The sequence below is a fragment of the Betta splendens genome, chromosome 22, assembly GCF_900634795.4.
Source record: "Betta splendens chromosome 22, fBetSpl5.4, whole genome shotgun sequence".
NCBI lineage: Eukaryota > Metazoa > Chordata > Actinopteri > Anabantiformes > Osphronemidae > Betta > Betta splendens.
This window is the reverse complement of record NC_040900.2, coordinates 14,095,650-14,114,605: the sequence shown is the minus strand read 5'-3', so window position 1 is coordinate 14,114,605 and position 18,956 is coordinate 14,095,650. Positions and strand designations below refer to the sequence as shown.

General features: G+C 41.7%; 1 protein-coding gene across 3 annotated transcripts in view; it reads left to right on the top strand.

Moving 5' to 3' along the window:
• Positions 1 to 18,956, top strand: part of alk (ALK receptor tyrosine kinase) — a 229,898-nt gene that overhangs the window by 87,904 nt on the left and 123,038 nt on the right. For 2 of the 3 annotated variants that reach the window (XM_029139744.3, XM_029139745.3), the window contains exon 2: positions 15,462 to 15,569. In XM_029139744.3, coding sequence (XP_028995577.1) covers positions 15,462 to 15,569 — 108 coding nt within the window. Of the gene's footprint in view, positions 1 to 7,619; positions 7,763 to 15,461; positions 15,570 to 18,956 lie in introns of those variants that run through there. The other variant, XM_029139746.3, reaches the window with a different exon arrangement.

The window sequence follows — 18,956 nt, the reverse complement described above, 5'->3', positions numbered from 1 at the left end:
GGAAAACCAGCAGGACAGTAGCTGTGGAGGACCAGGGTTGGCCACCCCTGATCTAACCCAACTCGCCTGTGTCTCGGCATAGACTCCACCTTGTTCAGTAAAGAGTAACTAATCCTGTGGAGAGGAGTGGAGTAATCCTGTTTCGAGTGTCTGTGTTTGAGAAAGCATGTCAAAAGAAAAGACACTTTGTTTTAAAATAACTTTAAGTGCAGGAGAGTCATTGAGGAGGTTATGTTTCTGGTAACTTTGTTTTCCTACCCGTTAGCACACATGAGCTGAAGTCTTCTCTTAGCATTTGTGAGACAGTCTAACATAAATGCATATATTGTGTGTTCAACTCTTGTAACCATGGTAACACAGGGCAAGCACGCAACCCAGAGTCAGCCGCCATTTTGTTGTGTGTGAATTTGTTCAGCCTTCTTAATTGTGTCGCTTCTCGTCCCACTAATACACAAAGATTTCATGACATGAAAACAGAACTGGCTCTTAACAGAAGAGAAATATGGTATGAAACAACAAAACCTTTTGGTGCTGCATCTGCACTAAGTTCGAGTTATAACAATGTGTTAAAAAAGCCTGCAAGAACAAAAGTAGTCCTTTGCTATAAGGAGAATTAACACTTTTCTCAACATATCAAAAGTGAACCAGGAAACTCTGGATCAATTTGGTCATTAGTGTAAATGATTGGTTTTTAATATTGAAGAAGGTTTCAATTTTTTAAACACTTGAAGGATAAAAGTGAGAAAAGGTGAATATTAAATACACTGTAATTCATCAGTGAGGCTGCACTTGTGCTGCACAGTGAGGCATTTTTGACATTCTATTTTAAAACAGGGAAGAAACTGGAAAAGGTGAAAGGTAATGAATACATATAAGGACAAAGGTTTCTACAATAAAGATGTAAAAACAATTGTAAAGGCTGCATCAGCAAAGCAACTAAATGTGCCAGATAAAGGTTAAAAGGTCAGAAGTTGCACTGTGCGGTGGGTACGTGGGTACCTCCTGTTCCAGGCCTGTCTGTATGTGAGGCTGTGTCTCTCATCAGCCTGTGCCTGTGCTTTAACTGTAAGAGAAATTTCCTCACACAATGTTCTTTTGGTGTATTCACTGTTGATTGTGTTTTGTGCTTCTTATTTGTAATCAGTCAGAAAAGTACCTGTGGTTGAAATGTGCTGATCCATTGTCTTGTATAAGAAAAGGGAGCTTCATTTTTCTGAATGTTAATGTAGTACTTGAAGCTTTGAAAAGGAACAAACAAGATCTGCCTGTGTGACGCGAGCACATGCTTTAATAGATGCTATCAAACTCAGCAAGAGCTGACCTTTAATACAAAGCAGTGAACACGGTCACTGGCTCAAACCTTAAATTTGAAACGCATAATCTCGACTATTTCTTCATTGAACATGCTCCAACAGCTCCTTCCACACGCACGGAATTTAAATGGCCGCTCCGTCAGAGCCACAGCTCCCCTGACGCGCAACTGAGACGCGCTCGCTCTGATCAGTAACAGTTTAGCACAAACTAGACCTAATGACAGACTTGAACCACGGGTGAATTCAATTGTCGTGATTCCATTAATGTTTAATGTAACACGGAATCGTTCTGCGAGCTTAGCCACACGCAGCAGAAGGGCTACGCTTTGAGAAGCAAGTAGGAGGCCAGGGCACCTATGGTAGAAAAACAATCCAACTTTAATTATGAGCACTTACTCCATTTTTAACCCACCCAGCCTATAATCTCTACCAAATATTTGATTCTTTGTACAAAGTGATTTTACTATTACCGTTACTTCAGTATTTACTGTGTTAAGTGTTAAGCATTACAATACTATAACAAAAAGGGCTAAAATCAGGCAGATTGGTTAGTAGCTACAGAACAATGTGTGACACCTGCTCAGACAAAGCCTAACTGAAAAGGTGTCAAGGGACAAACTGTTGAGGCAACACAGGATTTAACAGCAGCAGCAGCTGTCCCACTGTAGCAGAGAAGAACGAGGAGCCGGTGAGATCCAGATTTCCAATCGTCGCGGAGAGAGAGCGACGCGATGAAGCTGGGAGCGCGTTTGTGTGTGGGAATAGGCAGAGAGGCCGAACAAGCAGCAACGTGTGAAAACAAGAGAGGAAGTGGAGATGGCAGGTCAAGAGACAGGCCAGATTTATGGAGCACCATTTTAGTTTTTAAAGGCTGCCCGCATTACATTACCGCCAGTGATTATAGGGGGAGTTGGAGGCGTTGTGCTAAATTATGTCCACTTTTATACTTTGGCAGCTTTCTTGATGGATAGTGTTTGTTAGTGGAACCTTGTACTCAGTATATAGGACACAGCCCAGATATTGTGAAATTTCAAGGGGCGAATGTAGAGTTATACATCTGAGGGTTTTGTGTGATTGACACATCTCATGGCGCTGCTGATTTTTTCAGTGTTAAATGTTTATTTGCTTAACGTGTGACAACTCAACATTTTAAATTAACAGGAGGAAAATATGTAAGTGTTTCTATGGGTACAGTGACATTTTATTAATCTTTTTTTCTGAAAGCATGAGCTTTTAAAGGTCATATGTAAATGAATGTTTTTGACAGTGAAATGTGTGACAGTGTCGTACTATACCAGCTCACAGCACTTCTCAGCCTCACAGTGATGCTCCGACTGTGTTTACTACTGTCAGCGTCACTGCTAGCGTCAGGGGATTAGTGTTCATTAATGCTGCTGTGGTCCTTCCCTGTTGGCTGTCATTTTCATTAGTACTTTCATTTGTTATATTATAAAAGATCATTTTGATGAATTTAAAATTCAATGTGAAATGATGTCACTGGTGCCTCAAGGCAAGAAGTGGCACTAATTAGGTGATTTCTCATTGTCAAAGTGGTGGCCGTGTATATCATACGTGCACATTTACATCTAACCTTTCCACTGTCTCTTTATGTGTGGTTGTAGAACCCATCAGCCAGGTTCGTTTCTGATGTGTTGGTGGAAAAAGTTGTTCATAAAAGCTGTTTGAAACAGCTATGTATCATGTATCATGGATACTGGGCTCCAACATTGAAATCTGGTTCTCCTTGCCCTTAAGTCAGAACATTGTTCTGGCTTCAGTGTTTGGTTATACATTGTACCTCTCACATATGCACAGGTCTTACACTGCTTCACTGGTCCACTCATTGAAATAAAACCCGTATGGATGAAATGTTTCCACGTTTTCTTCACTTCTGAGGTGATGAGGTGATGATTTGGCCTGAATTTGAACCATGGATTACAGTATTATGTCACCCATAGACTTAATAATGCTCTTCATTGAAAGAGTCACAGTAGTTGTGTTATTACAGTATGTGAACTGCAGATGTCAATGGTTTAGTCACAGTAGAGCATATTTAATATACAGTGATGCTGATGGAAGACAAAACCATTATAGTAGGTAGTTACTGTGCTACAAAGAAAATCAGTACGAAAATGGCAGGAAAGTTGCACCAGGTTTTCAAATCTTAAGCTTCAACTAACAATGAACAAGTCGAACAATGACAGCTCAACAAAGCTCAAACGCTAAAAGTGCTTCATTGAAATTCAACACAAAATCTTACAGTCTCGAAATTATTCATCCCCAGTAATAGAATCTATCATAAAATCACACATTTGCAAACCTGATGCAAATAGTCATGGGTTTTATTGGCTGCACCAGGTGTCCTTGAGCCAGAACGCATGGTTGGTTAGCAGTTTATTAAGTTATTTTTTATTGCATGTTAAGTTCTTAGCGTAATTTAAAAGAGCTGCCAAAGGTTAAGAGAAGAGATCATGGCCTTTATCACACAGAGAAAATGACATGGAAAAATGTCGAAGCTGCTGAATGTTCCCAGAGACACTATTGGAAGCTTGCAAGTTGAAAGTTAAAGGAACGGCTCCACTACTTGGAACCAATGACCTGCAGCAAGACTTGGTAGCAACTGAGTTCCAACACACAGTCTGCTCATCTGTGTCTAATTATGGGCCGATAGATCAGTGCAATGTGGAGGGAGATGAATGAAGCATGAGAACACCCACAACACTGAAGCATGGTGGTGGCATTTTTAACAACCTGAGAAAACGTGAAGATCACAATCAGAGTGTCAGCGGACATGATTGGTAAAGAAGGGCAATGTCCTCAGTAGCACTGGCATAAACTGATGTCTGGCTCTGCATCATGTTGCCACGTTCTTAAGCAAATATCAAATGGATTTATTTAAAATGAACACGGGCGATATCACCATATCGACGTGCAGCCTCTGGTGTGGTGTGTTTGTGACCCCGTTGACACTGTGGATGTAGAAGTTTTCCCACTGTATTTGTATAAGAGAAACGCAAAACGAGCTGTTTGACTAAGCAGCCTGGGTGTGATGAGTTAGTCCTGTTGCCTGGTTACAAAGTCGAAAGCAGGAGGGTGCTGGAAATCAAAGTGAAATTTAAAAATGGCCTCTTCCTGATCTTCAAGCCCATCTGTCAAATGAAAGGAATAGTGTATAAAGAAATGCTGCATCGTTACTGAAGACAGTCAACATGTACTGTAGCACTGATATGATCCAGAATGCTTTGGGAACATGTCATCAAAGTGTGTTGCTCTCATTGTGTTTATATCTATTTGAGTTTTAATTGTCTTAAATGTGTTTAAACATTTTTTTTGCATGTCTGATTAGCCAAACTAATTAACTTGGGTACAAGAAGAGCTATGACAGTAATCAGTGCCTTACTCACTGAGGAAGACACAGTGGTATAGATCTGGAAAGGGCTTTGATGATGTAACCAAACAAACACCCAGGCGTCATGGTCAGACACTTTGAAGTCATGCTGTATAGCTGAAGCAGCAGGTTCCCAAAGTTCTAAATTGAGTTTATCCATAGGCAGTTTGTTTATTTACAAGAAACATTTGAAACTTTTGCATCATTTTGAATGTGTCTGGTGCTAAAAGTGCAAAGTACAGTGTATGAGGACATACTGTAATGCAGCTTTGCCGTGATGTTGAGACCTCTGATAATCAAAGCTTGTGCATAGTAGCAACAGATGTTTTGTTTCATTGTTTCTCAAGATTTAAGACATAATTAATCTAGAGCCGTCAGGTTTGACATGTACAGTGGATGTTATACTGGTATTGTGTGGAAGCCTTACTGGCTGAGAACAATGATATTATTTACTATATATAGTAGGTCATATCACAAAAAGTGTGGACAATATTTTGATTTTGGATTTTTGAGACTGGTTCCTGCGTCCGCTCACTTTCGTATGTATTTAGAGATAACTGAGCAGTTTTGAAACGTTTATTTGTAAACATGTGTACTGTATACAAACCGCTTACACAGTTATTTTCTGATATAATATAAACTGCATAATCCATTTTTAGCTACTTACTTTCAGTTAAATGTTATGGAAACAATGATTTCCTTTAAGCTCATTAGGCATCAGATGTGCGTTGCATGTGCACACCATACTCTATGATCTTTGCTTTTTGTGCTCTGCTTTTTGCGTAGCGGCCCATAAACGAACTTTCCATGCTTCTCTATATCTGGTAAGGAGTCGCAGTAATTACACGTTATTTATGATAAGAGGTATCTTTGTATGTTTTGGAGCAGAAGCAGTGTAGCAGAGCTTCAAAAAGGGCATTAGTGTCCAACAGAAGAATCATTTTCCTTAATGAGCATCAGTGAGACCCAGCTGACATCTTCATTGTCACTGTGCAGCCCTTTCTTCCCCTGGATAATTGTTTTCGACTGAAGCCTTATGATCCATTTCTTTGATAAAATCATTTGCTGTTTGCCTTGAGACAAAATAGTGCTTGATCTTAGTCTGAATCCTGGGTACACATGTCAAATGAACATGCATTACCTAGGGGAGCTTCTTAAGTGCTGTCAGAAAGCGTTCCTGTGATTGTATTTCAGGCACTTGTGTTGGGCCCCGCTGCTATTTCATCATGTGTTGTAAGAGTAGCGCTGCTCATTGCAAAGTTTGCTGCATTAACAACTCATTTACAGATGCTGCATGTTTCAGATCCAAAAGAAACCATCAGTTCGTGTGTCGCTGTTCACATGGCACGCATTGAAATAAAATGGAGCATTTACTGTACAGTTACCTTTAGCTCGTACTCAAAATCTTTCCTTTCAAACCCTTGTTTTTCAAAGTCAGGTCCAGCTAGAGGGAAGCCTTATTTGATTAGAAGGCCTTGTATTATTAGAGGTCTTAGCAGGTTTAGGACTAGAGAGGTTGCATCCCACGATAGATCCAAAGTCCTTGCTTGTGTACAAAGCAGGATTTGTTAACAACATACCGTAGGAGAAACAAATTTACCTCCCACTTAAACCAACACAACTTCCTGTGGGAGTATTAACATGAAGACTAACTCTGTTTAACCCATTTGAACCTTAATTTCTAATTGTTTGGAGACTTAAAGCCTTTAATAATGTTGAGGAGCAGATTATATTTTACTGCTGCCTTCATCCTAGTTAAAGACTTATTAATGGGTGAAGGAGCTGCTGCCTTACCTTTGGTGGAGGATCAGAGGAAACCAAATGACTCACACATTCTTTTTGCATGTTGGGGCGTAACGTGTTTGGAATTGTGCAAAGCTCTTAATGAAAGCCAGAGTACTTAGTGGACAGGAGGGCCCCTCTGACGGAAATCAATGCTGTCTTTTGTGTCAGACACAGAGCAGCCAATTCCAGGCCTCGGCTGCAAGACGTGGTGGTGGCAGACATTGATGAGCATTTAATGACACACCACTGGGCTAGACAGGTAATCGATGCATGTAGGCAGTAATGTATGTATCCCAAGGTAAATCTTTAATTAATGACCAAAATGAAAAGACCAATTGGTCAAGGAGGCCAAAGACTATGATAATCCAACAGCATTTTGAGTGACTTTCTGGTTTACTTTTTAATTAGGTGGAGGTGCATTATACTCTGGGTGCATTCGATTGCATTTTCAAACGGCATTCATTTTAATTACACTTAGCTTTTGGTTAACTTGTGATAACTGGCACTCATAGCATTTAAGTGCTCTTCTCTACGTCGTTGATTGTTTTGTTTGACTTCACACCTGTAAATAATAGACTTGTTAAAAGGACAAAGGAAGGGGGGAGGAGTGGGTGGATGTAACTCTCACCCATTGCATATGCTACAGTATGTTGGCTTTTTGGTGAAAATAAAAAATGTTTGAGTGTCCGGCTCTTTGGGAGGACAGGGTATGTAGACAGGTTTGTGATTTTTGCGGGAAACTTTGTTTGATTTGTTTAGATGTTTACAAAAATTATTATTTTTATTTCTTTTGGGATGAATGTTTATTTGAAATGGAGAGGAAGGTCTTAACCTTCATCAAATCATAGCACAATTTAGAAACAGCGTAGAAAAGTTTCATTATAATAAACCCAAGTTATTAGGCACATTTTGGTAAAACTAATGTATTTCTTTTTTGTATACCAGTAATAGTGATAGATACATCCAAATCCAAATAAGATCATCTTTTTAAAACGTTTACTAGATGTTTACAGATTCCACTTCTCTGTGCACAAATACGCATTGCTTTAAACCAGGAGGGCCTTAATGTCGACCAATAAGGTTTTATTTGAAACGTTACAGCTAGTTGAAACAGGCTGAGGCGGGAAAGTATAGTAAGATTGACCGCTTTGACAGCCAATCAGAATCAGTGAATCCTCAGCTCTCTCGCGCTGTGCTCCTAGGCCGTTTGAGATGAAGGCAAGCATGCGTAGTAGCAGCTAGCTTAAACAGTATTTATGCGGCTTAAACTGCAAAGGTACAGTAGGAGACATTTTATAACTTTTGCTCTGCGACCTGATTCACATTTAATTTATATTTTTTACGGTGAAAGTGAAGGTCATGTAGAATTGTATTGTTGTATTGTACTGCTTAGTTTGGTGTACAAATGGTTATATTCCTTCTTAATTAGTGCATGCTGGGTCGACGAGGCGTTGAATGCGGGGAATTTGGTATTAGAATTTGGACGATTTTTATTTGTGTTTATTCAAATATTGTTTTGTATTGAGTGTTATGTTATGTGTATAATGTACACCCGTTAAAACAGGAATGTAGGAGAACGTCATTTCTTCTGGCTTAAACATTCAGGATGTTGGTTCAATACAGACAGACACTTGTTGCATGGTGAACCATACATTTACACTCATGGCAACATGGAAATGAAGGGAAGCACGTGCTATAATTATATTTTTTAATTAATTTACTCTAGATTTTAGTAGAGGCCTGTCAGCCTCTGATCCAAGTGAACGTTTACCCTGCTTCCCCTTTTCATGGGCAATTGGTTTCATTTATGGATCACTGCACTACTCTGAAACAAAGCCCACAAGCACCACATAGATCATGTATAGTTCTGTTCCCTGAAAGGCGTTTGTTCTTCCCCCACCCTGTGAGTTATTCTGTGCCTTTCCCTTGTGCTTTTGTGCCCCACATTTTATAGGACTTTTGTGCAGGTCTGTCCGTTAGGACTTTGAGTGATTAAGAGTCAGAATAAGAGAAGTAAACAACCCTGAGACACATGTATGTACTGTACTGTACATGCTTAGCCATGTTTTCAGAGCAGGTCAAGTAATAAATCTACTTTTTATTTGAAGGCAGTATATCCGTGTTGATAATGTGCAATATTGAATACACATTTCCATTAAATGACAATACCACGAGACAGAAAAATTGTTAGAAACAGATAAAATAATACGGCACAGTATTTTAGTAGATGCAAAAAACTCAGGCCATAAGGTTGTGAGGATTAAATGCAGCTGCTTATTAAATATGCATCTGCCCTACTGTTATATGATGCATTTTCTTCATAAGGAGCTCATGGTCTATTGTTACAGCTATGATATTGATCTATGATACACTCTAATTGCTATTTTCACTAGAAAAAAAAATCGCTTCACGGTTTCATTTTAAGTAAACTGATTTGTCACTAAAGTTTGCAATTAGTTCTACTGTGCCTGACGTCAGTGACCTCAGCTATTTAGGACAACGGCAGTGTAAATGCAGTCAAAATGATTATTACACATGTTCTGTTGCTGTTGTTGCTGTTTGCCTCTGGGCCTTTCCTGGACCTCCTGAGGTCTTTCTGGGGAAGTTGACAGCATGTTTTGGTTGTGGGATTTCTTAACCCTGGTGTCTCAAGTGGGTCATACAGTATGTATGCTCCACAGTCTTTTTGTAAATTAGGTTAATTCACATGGTCTCCTTCCAAACTGGTGGAGTGGCTACAACAGATCCAACAGATGTGTGTGTGTTGGCATATATGTGTATGTGTGTATATGTGTGTGTGTGTGTGTGTGTGTGTGTGTGTATATATACATATAGCTCGCTGGATAGCTCAATCGGTAAAGTCACAGGACTTGCATGCGGGGGGTTCCTGGTTCGAATCCCCGTTAGGGCGAATAGGCATCCAGTGTGCGTCCTTGGGCAAGACCCTTCAAGCTACCGCCTACCTCATATCATGAGAGACAATGAACCACATGAGATACCGGCTCAGACGTTGCCCGGTCTAACAAGGTCTGCGTCAGGTGAGATGCGAGAACAAGGAATTGGAATTGTTGGAATGCTACTACTCAAGTAACCCTAGTCAGAGGGGTTACATGCAAAGAATGTGCGGTGAATGGAACATTCAAGGCTGACGGCGAAGCAACTAGTAGCTCAGTGTTCCAACATCCACAAACGGCAACTGCTATCACAACTTGAGATTGACGAGATACAACACAAAGCCAGGACGCCAGGTCAGAGGGGAGGTTTCACCATCTCCCCAACCGGAAATTGGGTACGAAGCCCCAATAAGCACAGATACGCTGAGAGAGGCAGCGACTGACCTGAAAGATAAGATCATGGCGAGACTGAACAGGCAACCCCGAACCCCACTACAACGGCTAAGTGAAGTACCATCAGAAAGTCTCATGGAAGATGTGAATGCAGCATTGAGAGCGATCCCTACCACAACAATCACAGAAACCAATGAGCTGATATACGCTTCAGCATCAGTGATCCTAGAGGTGCTTGGCTATAAGAGCAACCATGGGAGCCATGAGAAACAATACCCACCATGGAAACAAAGGTTGGAGGCAAAAATCAAGGCAGCTCGGAGGGAAGTGAGCCAAATGACAGAGGCCCAGAACCTGCGAAAGTGTACTCTCAATGGCAGGGTAATAACAGCAGAGCAGACCCACCAAGGCTGGAAACTGAACAGTACTGGAAAGGGATATGGGAGAGGGAGGCATCACACAACAGAGATGCACAGTGGCTGGTGGATCTGAGGGAAGACCACAGCAACCTCCCTGAACAGAACCCAGTGACTATCACAGTGGCAGACATCCAACAAAGAGTCTCAGGTATGAAAAACTGGACAGCACCTGGCCCTGACATGATCCACGCCTACTGGCTAAAGAAGCTCACTGCAATCCATGAGCGCCTGGCAGCACAAATGAACCAGCTGCTAAGGGATGGGACTCACCCTGAATGGCTAACCGAAGGGCGAACGATCCTGATAATGAAGGATCCCTCAAAGGGTGCAGTCCCATCCAACTACCGGCCAATAACCTGTCTCTGCACAACATGGAAGCTCATGTCAGGCATCATCGCAGCTAAGATAAATGGGCACATGGGTCAATACATGAGCGAAGCACAGAAGGGCATTAGTAAGGATACCAGAGGAGCCAAACACCAACTCCTGGTAGACAGAACAGTCGCCCAAGACTGCAGAATGCGACACACCAACCTGTGCACAGCCTGGATCGACTACAAGAAAGCCTATGACTCAATGCCACACACATGGATCACTGAATGCTTGGAGCTGAACAACATCAACAGAACTCTAAGGGCCTTCATTGCAAACTCGATGAGGTTGTGGAGAACCACCCTTGAAGCCAATGGGAAGCCACTTGCCCAAGTATCCATCAAATGTGGCATATACCAAGGAGATGCACTGTCCCCACTGCTGTTCTGCATAGGTCTGAACCCCCTCAGCCAAATAATAAACAAGACTGGCTATGGATACCGACTCCGGAACGGGGCCACCATAAGTCACCTCCTCTACATGGATGACATCAAGCTGTACGCCAAGAGTGAGCGAGACATCGACTCGCTGATCCACACCACCAGGATCTACAGCTCGGACATTGGGATGTCATTCGGACTCGAGAAATGTGGGAGGATGGTGACAAAGAGAGGCAAGGTAATCCACACAGAAGGGGTCTCACTCCCAGAAGGAAGAATAGCAGACATTGAGGACAATTACAAGTACCTTGGAATACCACAGGCAAACGGCAACCTTGAACAGGCAACAAGGAATGCGGCAACAGCCAAATACCTCCAACGAGTAAGGCAAGTCCTAAGAAGCCAGCTCAATGGCAAGAACAAATCCCGGGCAATAAACAGCTACGCTCTGCCAGTGATCAGATACCCTGCGGGAATAATAAGTTGGCCAAAGGAAGAGATACAGACCACAGATGTTAAGACACCAAAGCTCCTCACCATGCATGGAGGGTTCCACCCCAAATCCAGCACCCTGAGACTGTACGCTAGCCGCAAGGAAGGAGGCCGAGGACTAGTGAGCGTGAGAGCCACTATCCAGGATGAAACATCCAAGATCCATAAGTACATCAAGGATAAGGCCCCGACAGATGACGTGCTGAGTGAATGTCTCAGGCAGTGGAGAACAGAGGATGAGATGCTGGAAGAGGGACCATCATGGGAGGACAAGCCCTTGCACGGGATGTACCACCGGAACATAACTGAAGTGGCTGATCTCAACAAATCCTACCAATGGCTTGAAAGGGCTGGGCTGAAGGACAGCACAGAGGCACTCATCCTGGCTGCACAGGAGCAGGCCCTGAGCACCAGAGCCATAGAGGCCCAGATGTACCACACCAGACAAGACCCAAGGTGTAGACTGTGCAAAGAGACCCCAGAGACGGTCCAGCACATAACTGCAGGGTGTAAGATGCTGGCAGGGAAAGCATACATGGAACGCCATAACCAAGTGGCTGGCATAGTATACAGGAACATCTGCGCGGAGTATGGACTGGAAACCCCAAGGTCAAAGTGGGAAACACCTCCCAAGGTGGTAGAGAACGAGTGAGCCAAGATCCTGTGGGACTTCCAGATCCAGACTGACAGAATGGTAATGGCGAACCAACCAGACATTGTGGTGGTGGATAAAGAGCAGAGGAAAGCCGTAGTGGTGGATGTGGCAATACCAAGCGATGGCAACATCAGGAAAAAGGAACATGAGAAACTAGAGAAATACCAAGGGCTCAGAGAAGAACTGGAGAAGGCTTGGAAGGTGAAGGCCACAGTGGTGCCTGTGGTGATCGGAGCACTAGGGGCTGTGACCCCCAAACTGGAGGAGTGGCTACGACAGATCCCTGGAAAAACGTCCGAAATCTCAGTCCAGAAAAGTGCAGTCCTAGGAACAGCAAGGATACTGCGCAGAACCCTCAAGCTCCCTGGCCTCTGGCAGAGGACCCGAGCTTGGAAAGTGGATGAGACCACCCGCGGAGGGTGAGAATAGAGTGTATATATATATATATATATATATATATATATATATATATATATATATATATATATATATATATATATATATATATCATTGCCAACCTAAACCCCTAAACAGCGCAATACCAACCCTATGCAAGATGTTTAGCCAGTCAACTGTCAGTCAAAAAGATATCTTTATCTCAGCCTGATTCAGCTTCCGGTATTCACCTTGTTCCAGTGGTCGGTCAGTATGTCTGAGCACATCAGCTTTTCAGTCAACCAGCAGCTGCAGCTGACAATCTAGCCAGCATACAGTATCAGCCAGCTCCAGCAGCAGGCTGCCAGCTCATACACTATCCAGTCAGCCAGTTTACCCTGTAGAGACTGATGCTGACCCCTAGGCAGGTCTTCAGTATGGGCCACGGTCAGTTGTTTTCTCTCTGAGAAGAGAGCGCTCTTAGCAGTATTCAGTGAGATTTGAAAGGACAAATGGTCAAGCTCTAAACTATTGATAGCTGTTCCTTGACTTTATTGACTAAATCTATCTATATCACATGAAGCCTTAAAATCACATTAATAAATAATTTCATAAGAAAACCAGAAAAGTGATTTTACTTGCTCTGGGAACTTGCATCCTTCTTCTCATCTAGAGGCATCTTGTTAATCTGACACCTGTAGAGGAAGAAACAAACATTTTAAGCAATAACCGTAAAATAAATATACAAGAGTTGTTTGACTTGACCATAACAGGTAAAAAGAATAATAGGACTTGTATTAATACTTTGCTCCTAGAATATTTCAAACGATGATTATGGGCCTGATAAGAGAAATCTGGTTGCCTGTGTAGGTCAAACAAAAGAATAAACCTCCAATATGCTTCTTCTCATTGGCTGAAAGTAAAATATGCATGCTTCATTGCCATGAAAGCCAGTACTTACGATCAATGGCTCTCTAAGGCTCATTTGAAATGACTGTAGGATTTATGCAGGAGTCTCCTTCCCAGGCAGCAGTGTATTGGTGTGTGACTGTGTACTAATTACCCATAGACTAAAGACAAAGTAAGAGTGATGGCATATGCGTGTGTATTGGAGTTGTGGGAGGGTGAGAATACAAAAATTAAAGTTGAATGTTAAGGATATTCTATAGTGGCTTGTCATAATTTTACTGTATGCTCACCTTTACCTCATCTTACAAAATCTGACATTAGATAAATGGTCATATAAATATCACAATGCTCCATTTCCCTACAAAGACAATTTTTCTGAAATTGGATGATTTTTTAAGGGCTCTTGCTGGTGTATTTTGCTGGTAATTACTGTTGTGGAAATTAGCCTCAGATGTTTGTTTTTTTTATCTTGATGTTTTGTTAGTTTCTTTGTTTGTTTGCCTGAAACACTTGAGCAATCAATAAGCATTGAACTTTACCTAAGTGACTCCAATAACCAAGGCTACTGGCACTTGAACATTTGATTGGGAGGGACTACTCCTAAATTCTTGGTAAAGAGTAATTTCAGGTTCTCTCCGGGTTCTCCGGCTTCCTCCCACAGTCCAAAGACGTGCATTAGGTTGATTGGCTTCTCTCCATTGCCCGTAGGTGTGAGTGTGTGTGTGAATGGTTGTGTGTCTATGTGTTGCCCTGCGATGGACTGGCGACCCATCCAGGGTGTACCCTGCCTCTCGCCCGTAGCCAGCTGGGATAGGCTCCAGCACCCCCGTGACCCCGCACTAGGGAGTAAGCGGTTAAGAAAATGGATGGATGGATGGAGTAATTTCAGATTCTCTGCCAAGATGACTGTTAGTAAACATTTGTCTTGCGTATCTGAGTCCTGTTAGCAAGATTCCATCCTCAGTGAAGAGCAAATTAAAACAGGGGAGCCTGATGGGTGTCAAGGGGCAGATTCCCCCCTTGACACCCCTAAGACCCTAAGAAGCCCTTAAGGCCCTAAGACCCTTAAAAGTTTGGAAGATGACTGGTAATTGATTCTCTTCCCTTGCACAAGCAGAGGCAGCGCAGAAAGCTTGAGGTAAACCAGGTCCAGAGCGCAGAATCACAACTGGCATCAGAACGGTACTGGTTTGGACTGAAAGGCACACTTAAAGAAGGTGAACAGGTCTGACAACTGGTAGACAAACAAAATTAAACTGTCTGGAAAGTTGTCTAGGAGAGAACAAGAGTGGAGGCTTGTGTATAGGAAGAAAGAGAGCACCAGTGAAAACAGGCAGTGCGATGTCAGGTGTGGAGAGCATAGATTTCAATAGGGGTGAAAGAAAGACAGCACTTGCATAAAAATGCAAAGAAAAGAACTCAGACCTGCAACTGTAACGCTTACTGTGAGCTGTCTGGCAACAGTTAAGCAGTAAATGAAAGCCCCTCAACCCTAACTTACACTTAAGCATTTTGGTGTGAGCGTAATGCTGTGAGGCTCTTCCAGTGCTTTAGTCACAGAGAGCATCAATCAAGCGCATGGCACCTTGAAGAAAGGGTGGGAAGAATGAAGGATAATGTTTGAAGGGTGCTGCCAGTCCAGCTTCAGGTTTCTGCTGGGTCTTTAAATCCTCAGGTATCCTCAGTTCACATGGCTCCTAAGATCTTGTTTTAAGGGTTATGTCATCATTTTATGGGCACTGATGTGCAGTATCAGTTCTCTTGATGCAACTTTGAAGTATACATTTCTGTTTTGCAAAAAGGTGAAAAAGAACACTACCTCATTCCATATATCTTTTTTAGAGCTGAGCTATAAGTTCAGAGGTTTGTCATGCTTTTCAAGATTTTCTAGTGGAAACGGAGTTTCATTATGAGCAAATGCAAACTTTTTACTCAACATTTACACCCAGGAATAGTGGAATTAGTTGAACTTCCAAATAAATGAGCATGGACAATAAATGATCAACAATCAGTCAACAGACTGACCTGTGTTGGTGATGTATGATTTACACTGTAAAGGTACATTCTCGTCTTGCTGTTTTTACAGGAGGAGCGCTGGCTGGTAGTGCTGCTGCTGGCATTCCTAAAGGATATTGGAGCTTCTCCTGGGTGGCTGAGGATTACCTGAGTTTTCCTGAAGACGTGCATATGTCAGGTGAGTTAGACTACTTAGACAGACAGATGGTCGAACCTGCAGTAGGCAGGCCTGTCCTGCAAAGGCCATTTAGCCAAAATGTTGGCGTGTAAGAATTAGACCTGAAGACTGGGGTCCAAGTAAAACTGCCCAAGCTTTAACTTTGTTAACCATATAGTGTATATCTGTGACTGTCATCTTGTACTAAAACTGACTGTAATGAGCAGTTAAATGGCATTGTCTCTTTGAATCTACAATATTAGAACAATGCTTAGCCATTATATTGTTGTATTGTCTCAGTTTTAATTTGGTCACATCTGGACAGGAAAAATGCTTCACATGAATAGATTTGCTGCAGTGTGGAAGAGCTAAATGCTGATTAATACATAAAAAGTAGAGTTAAGCAAATATATACAGTATGTCTACAGTCAGCTGTACATGATTTTTTATTTCTACATTACTTGTGGTGGATTAAACGCTTTCATGAGCCAAGATGGAGAAAGTGCTGTAGAGCGAGTGTATTTATAAGCCTTAAAAAAATTGTGGCAGTGCATGTTGGCTAAAGCAACACTGGAAAGGCTTTGGGACAGGACGGGTCATGACAGCGTGGCATGGCTGCAGTCATAGATCTTAGCTGTCCCAGCAGCATCTGCTGTCCGCTGGCATTTATTACCTCGCAAAAGCCAGCACAGACCAACTGGATGCCTGCCACCAGCTCTCCCTGTATTCGCGCCCACTCCACCCTGTCTTCCTGCTTCCATTAGCAGCCCTTAGTTGCAGGGGCTGCATGGTAAGCCAACTTCTGTATTTGCTTTTTAGTGCTAGTATGCTGACTTCATTGCTTCTGTGTGTCAGTAATGGCAGTAATAGCAGGACTTTCTGACCTGAACCCTCTTTTGCCTCCCATCTACAGTATCATCTTCCCTTGGGGGTTGGCAGCAGGGCAGCTCATATTTTGTTTTACAAAGCCCTTTCCATATGCTATCTTTCTCACTCTAGAGCTATTCTGCAAACCAGGATGGATTGTCCTGGTTCAGCTGTGGCTGCCAGATGTAACACAGGCACTCAGATGGATGCTCGCCTCTTGAGGAGCTGCCGTGCTCTACAATACAACATCTGCCCCACTCGGGCTAGTGGTGCTGTTCTTGTGTAATGAGACACAGTAGTGGAATAAAACACATTTGCAAAGGCAGAGGGTTATAAAGGATAGAGCCACAGTGCAGGTGCTTAAATATAGCATGGTCCCAGAGTTGAATCAATTGGCCCCAACCATATGCACAGTGTTTTTGTGTTTTCTGAACTCAAGCTCTCATGAACACATGTGACTGGTTTAGACCTCTTTTTAACTACAGGCTGATAGAATTTGTGAACAGTTTTGTTCTTTCAGTCTGTGTTCATCAACAGTCACACTCAAAACAAAGTCAGTACAAAGTGTTTAACATTTGTTCTCAAAGGTTGTTACAACAAAAATGTGTCACAATTTTAGTTTCACACTAATTAAGGTTTAAACTTGTGAATATTTGTAGTTCTCTTTCATGTATCATTAAGGAAAAGGTGAAACAAAAACTGATTGACACATGGAAAAACACCTACTTAGTGATGCACACAAATGCTAGTTTCACTAAAGAGAATGTTTGAGAGTTGCTCACTTTATTGTGTCAAATGATTTTTTAAAATTAGTTTTTATCAGTGGTGATGAACTCCAGTATGGTTCTTGAGAACTAACAGGTTCTGACAGGCCAGACACAAGGTCCATGAGTGGAGCAGCGATATTTAAAAACGGTTGACCAAAATGGCCTAAAATATTGTGTTATTGGCCAATAGGATTTTTTGTGTCAAATGGTCATGTTAGTGGGGTCTTCAAAAGAGGGTGAGAACTCTCCATGACCCCTGCCAGTGGTGCCTTTGTAGTTTTGAAGGCTGGATGCAAAGACAACGTGAAGAGGTTCACAAGAATTGGGAATCTTTGCATTTGACTTTGATATCTTCTGATGTGAAGTGTGTCACATGCAGTTAAAGGGAAAAAATGTTGACAAGCAAACTACCCAGTCCAGCTTAATGCTTTTAGACACTTCCATTCTTTTTTCCTCACTGTAAATGTACTGGTCACATTTGATTATGTTCAAAGCGGTTTCTTAGCTCAAAACCAGGCAAATAAAACAAATTAATTACTTTGCAAAAGGGACCATGGCAGATAAATATCACCTCCTACCTACAGTAGTAAAGCAAGTAAGCATTTTCTTATTAATTTCCACCCACTAAATTACATGTCTTTATTTTATGTTTGTTGGAGGTTTCTATAGAGCACCCCTCAGTTTTTTTGTCAAAAAACCTTTGCCACTCATGTACTCATCTGTATGTATTTGAAAGATGAACTTCATCCCTTTTGAGAGGAGCTGAATTTAGCTGCAGTACCTAGGCCATAAAGAACCAAATGGATACATAAATAAGCTCAGCCAGACATAATCTCATTTCAGTCCGGAAATAAACATATTCATCATCTTGGTTAAAGCATTTCATGGGGAAATTTGTCAGTACAGTTTTGATCTACAAAGAGCCATACATCGTTAGATGTAATTTACTTGATGTCAGAAGTTTTCCTGTGTAAATCCTGTATCTCATTTTTAAAAACATCTAATCGCTTCTATGAATCAGTTCATTCATATAAACAATTTAATATGACCTCAGTTGGATTATACCTCAATGACTGTCGGTTGTGTCACATAACACAGATTACAACCTGGTGCCTTTTGATGAATAGTAGACTCATTAAGCAAATAAGCATTACCAATTATCAGTTTTATTATATTCACCCACAGACATTGGTCACAGTAATAAATTAAATAACTTGTCTAACCTACCAACGGGGGATGTGGCTTCCTTAGTCATCTCAGAAAGTGGAGCTGTGTTCTGTTTTAATATTTATCTGGTTCTGTTCTAATATTTATCTACTTCATCAGATCATGACTTGCTTCTTATTAACAGCACCCAGCTCAAACATTAGAGGGGACACAAGGCTATTTGTTGCCAACAACAGAGCTTTGTCTACATAGAATCCTGTAATACTTTGCAGGATGAAAGTTTTCATCCTGTAAAGTACGAAAAGTAAATGTACTCATCTTTGATAATTAAAAAAAAAGATATGCTTAGATGTTCAGAGAGTATTTAGCTTTTGAATAAGAAAATCATAGATGTGAATGGAACATAAAGCTTTTATCCCTGGTCATTTGGCAAGTGATCACTTTTTAGTTGGTGTACATGCAGAAGGTGGGCGAAAACGGTTGACAGATCCAGATCTTGCCTACCACAGTTGAATCATATCGCTTGTCCCCATTTGGCAGCACACAGAAGCGTTTAACTTGTTGTCGTGCCAAAAGTGTTTCTGCATGCATGGATATCGCTGTGATG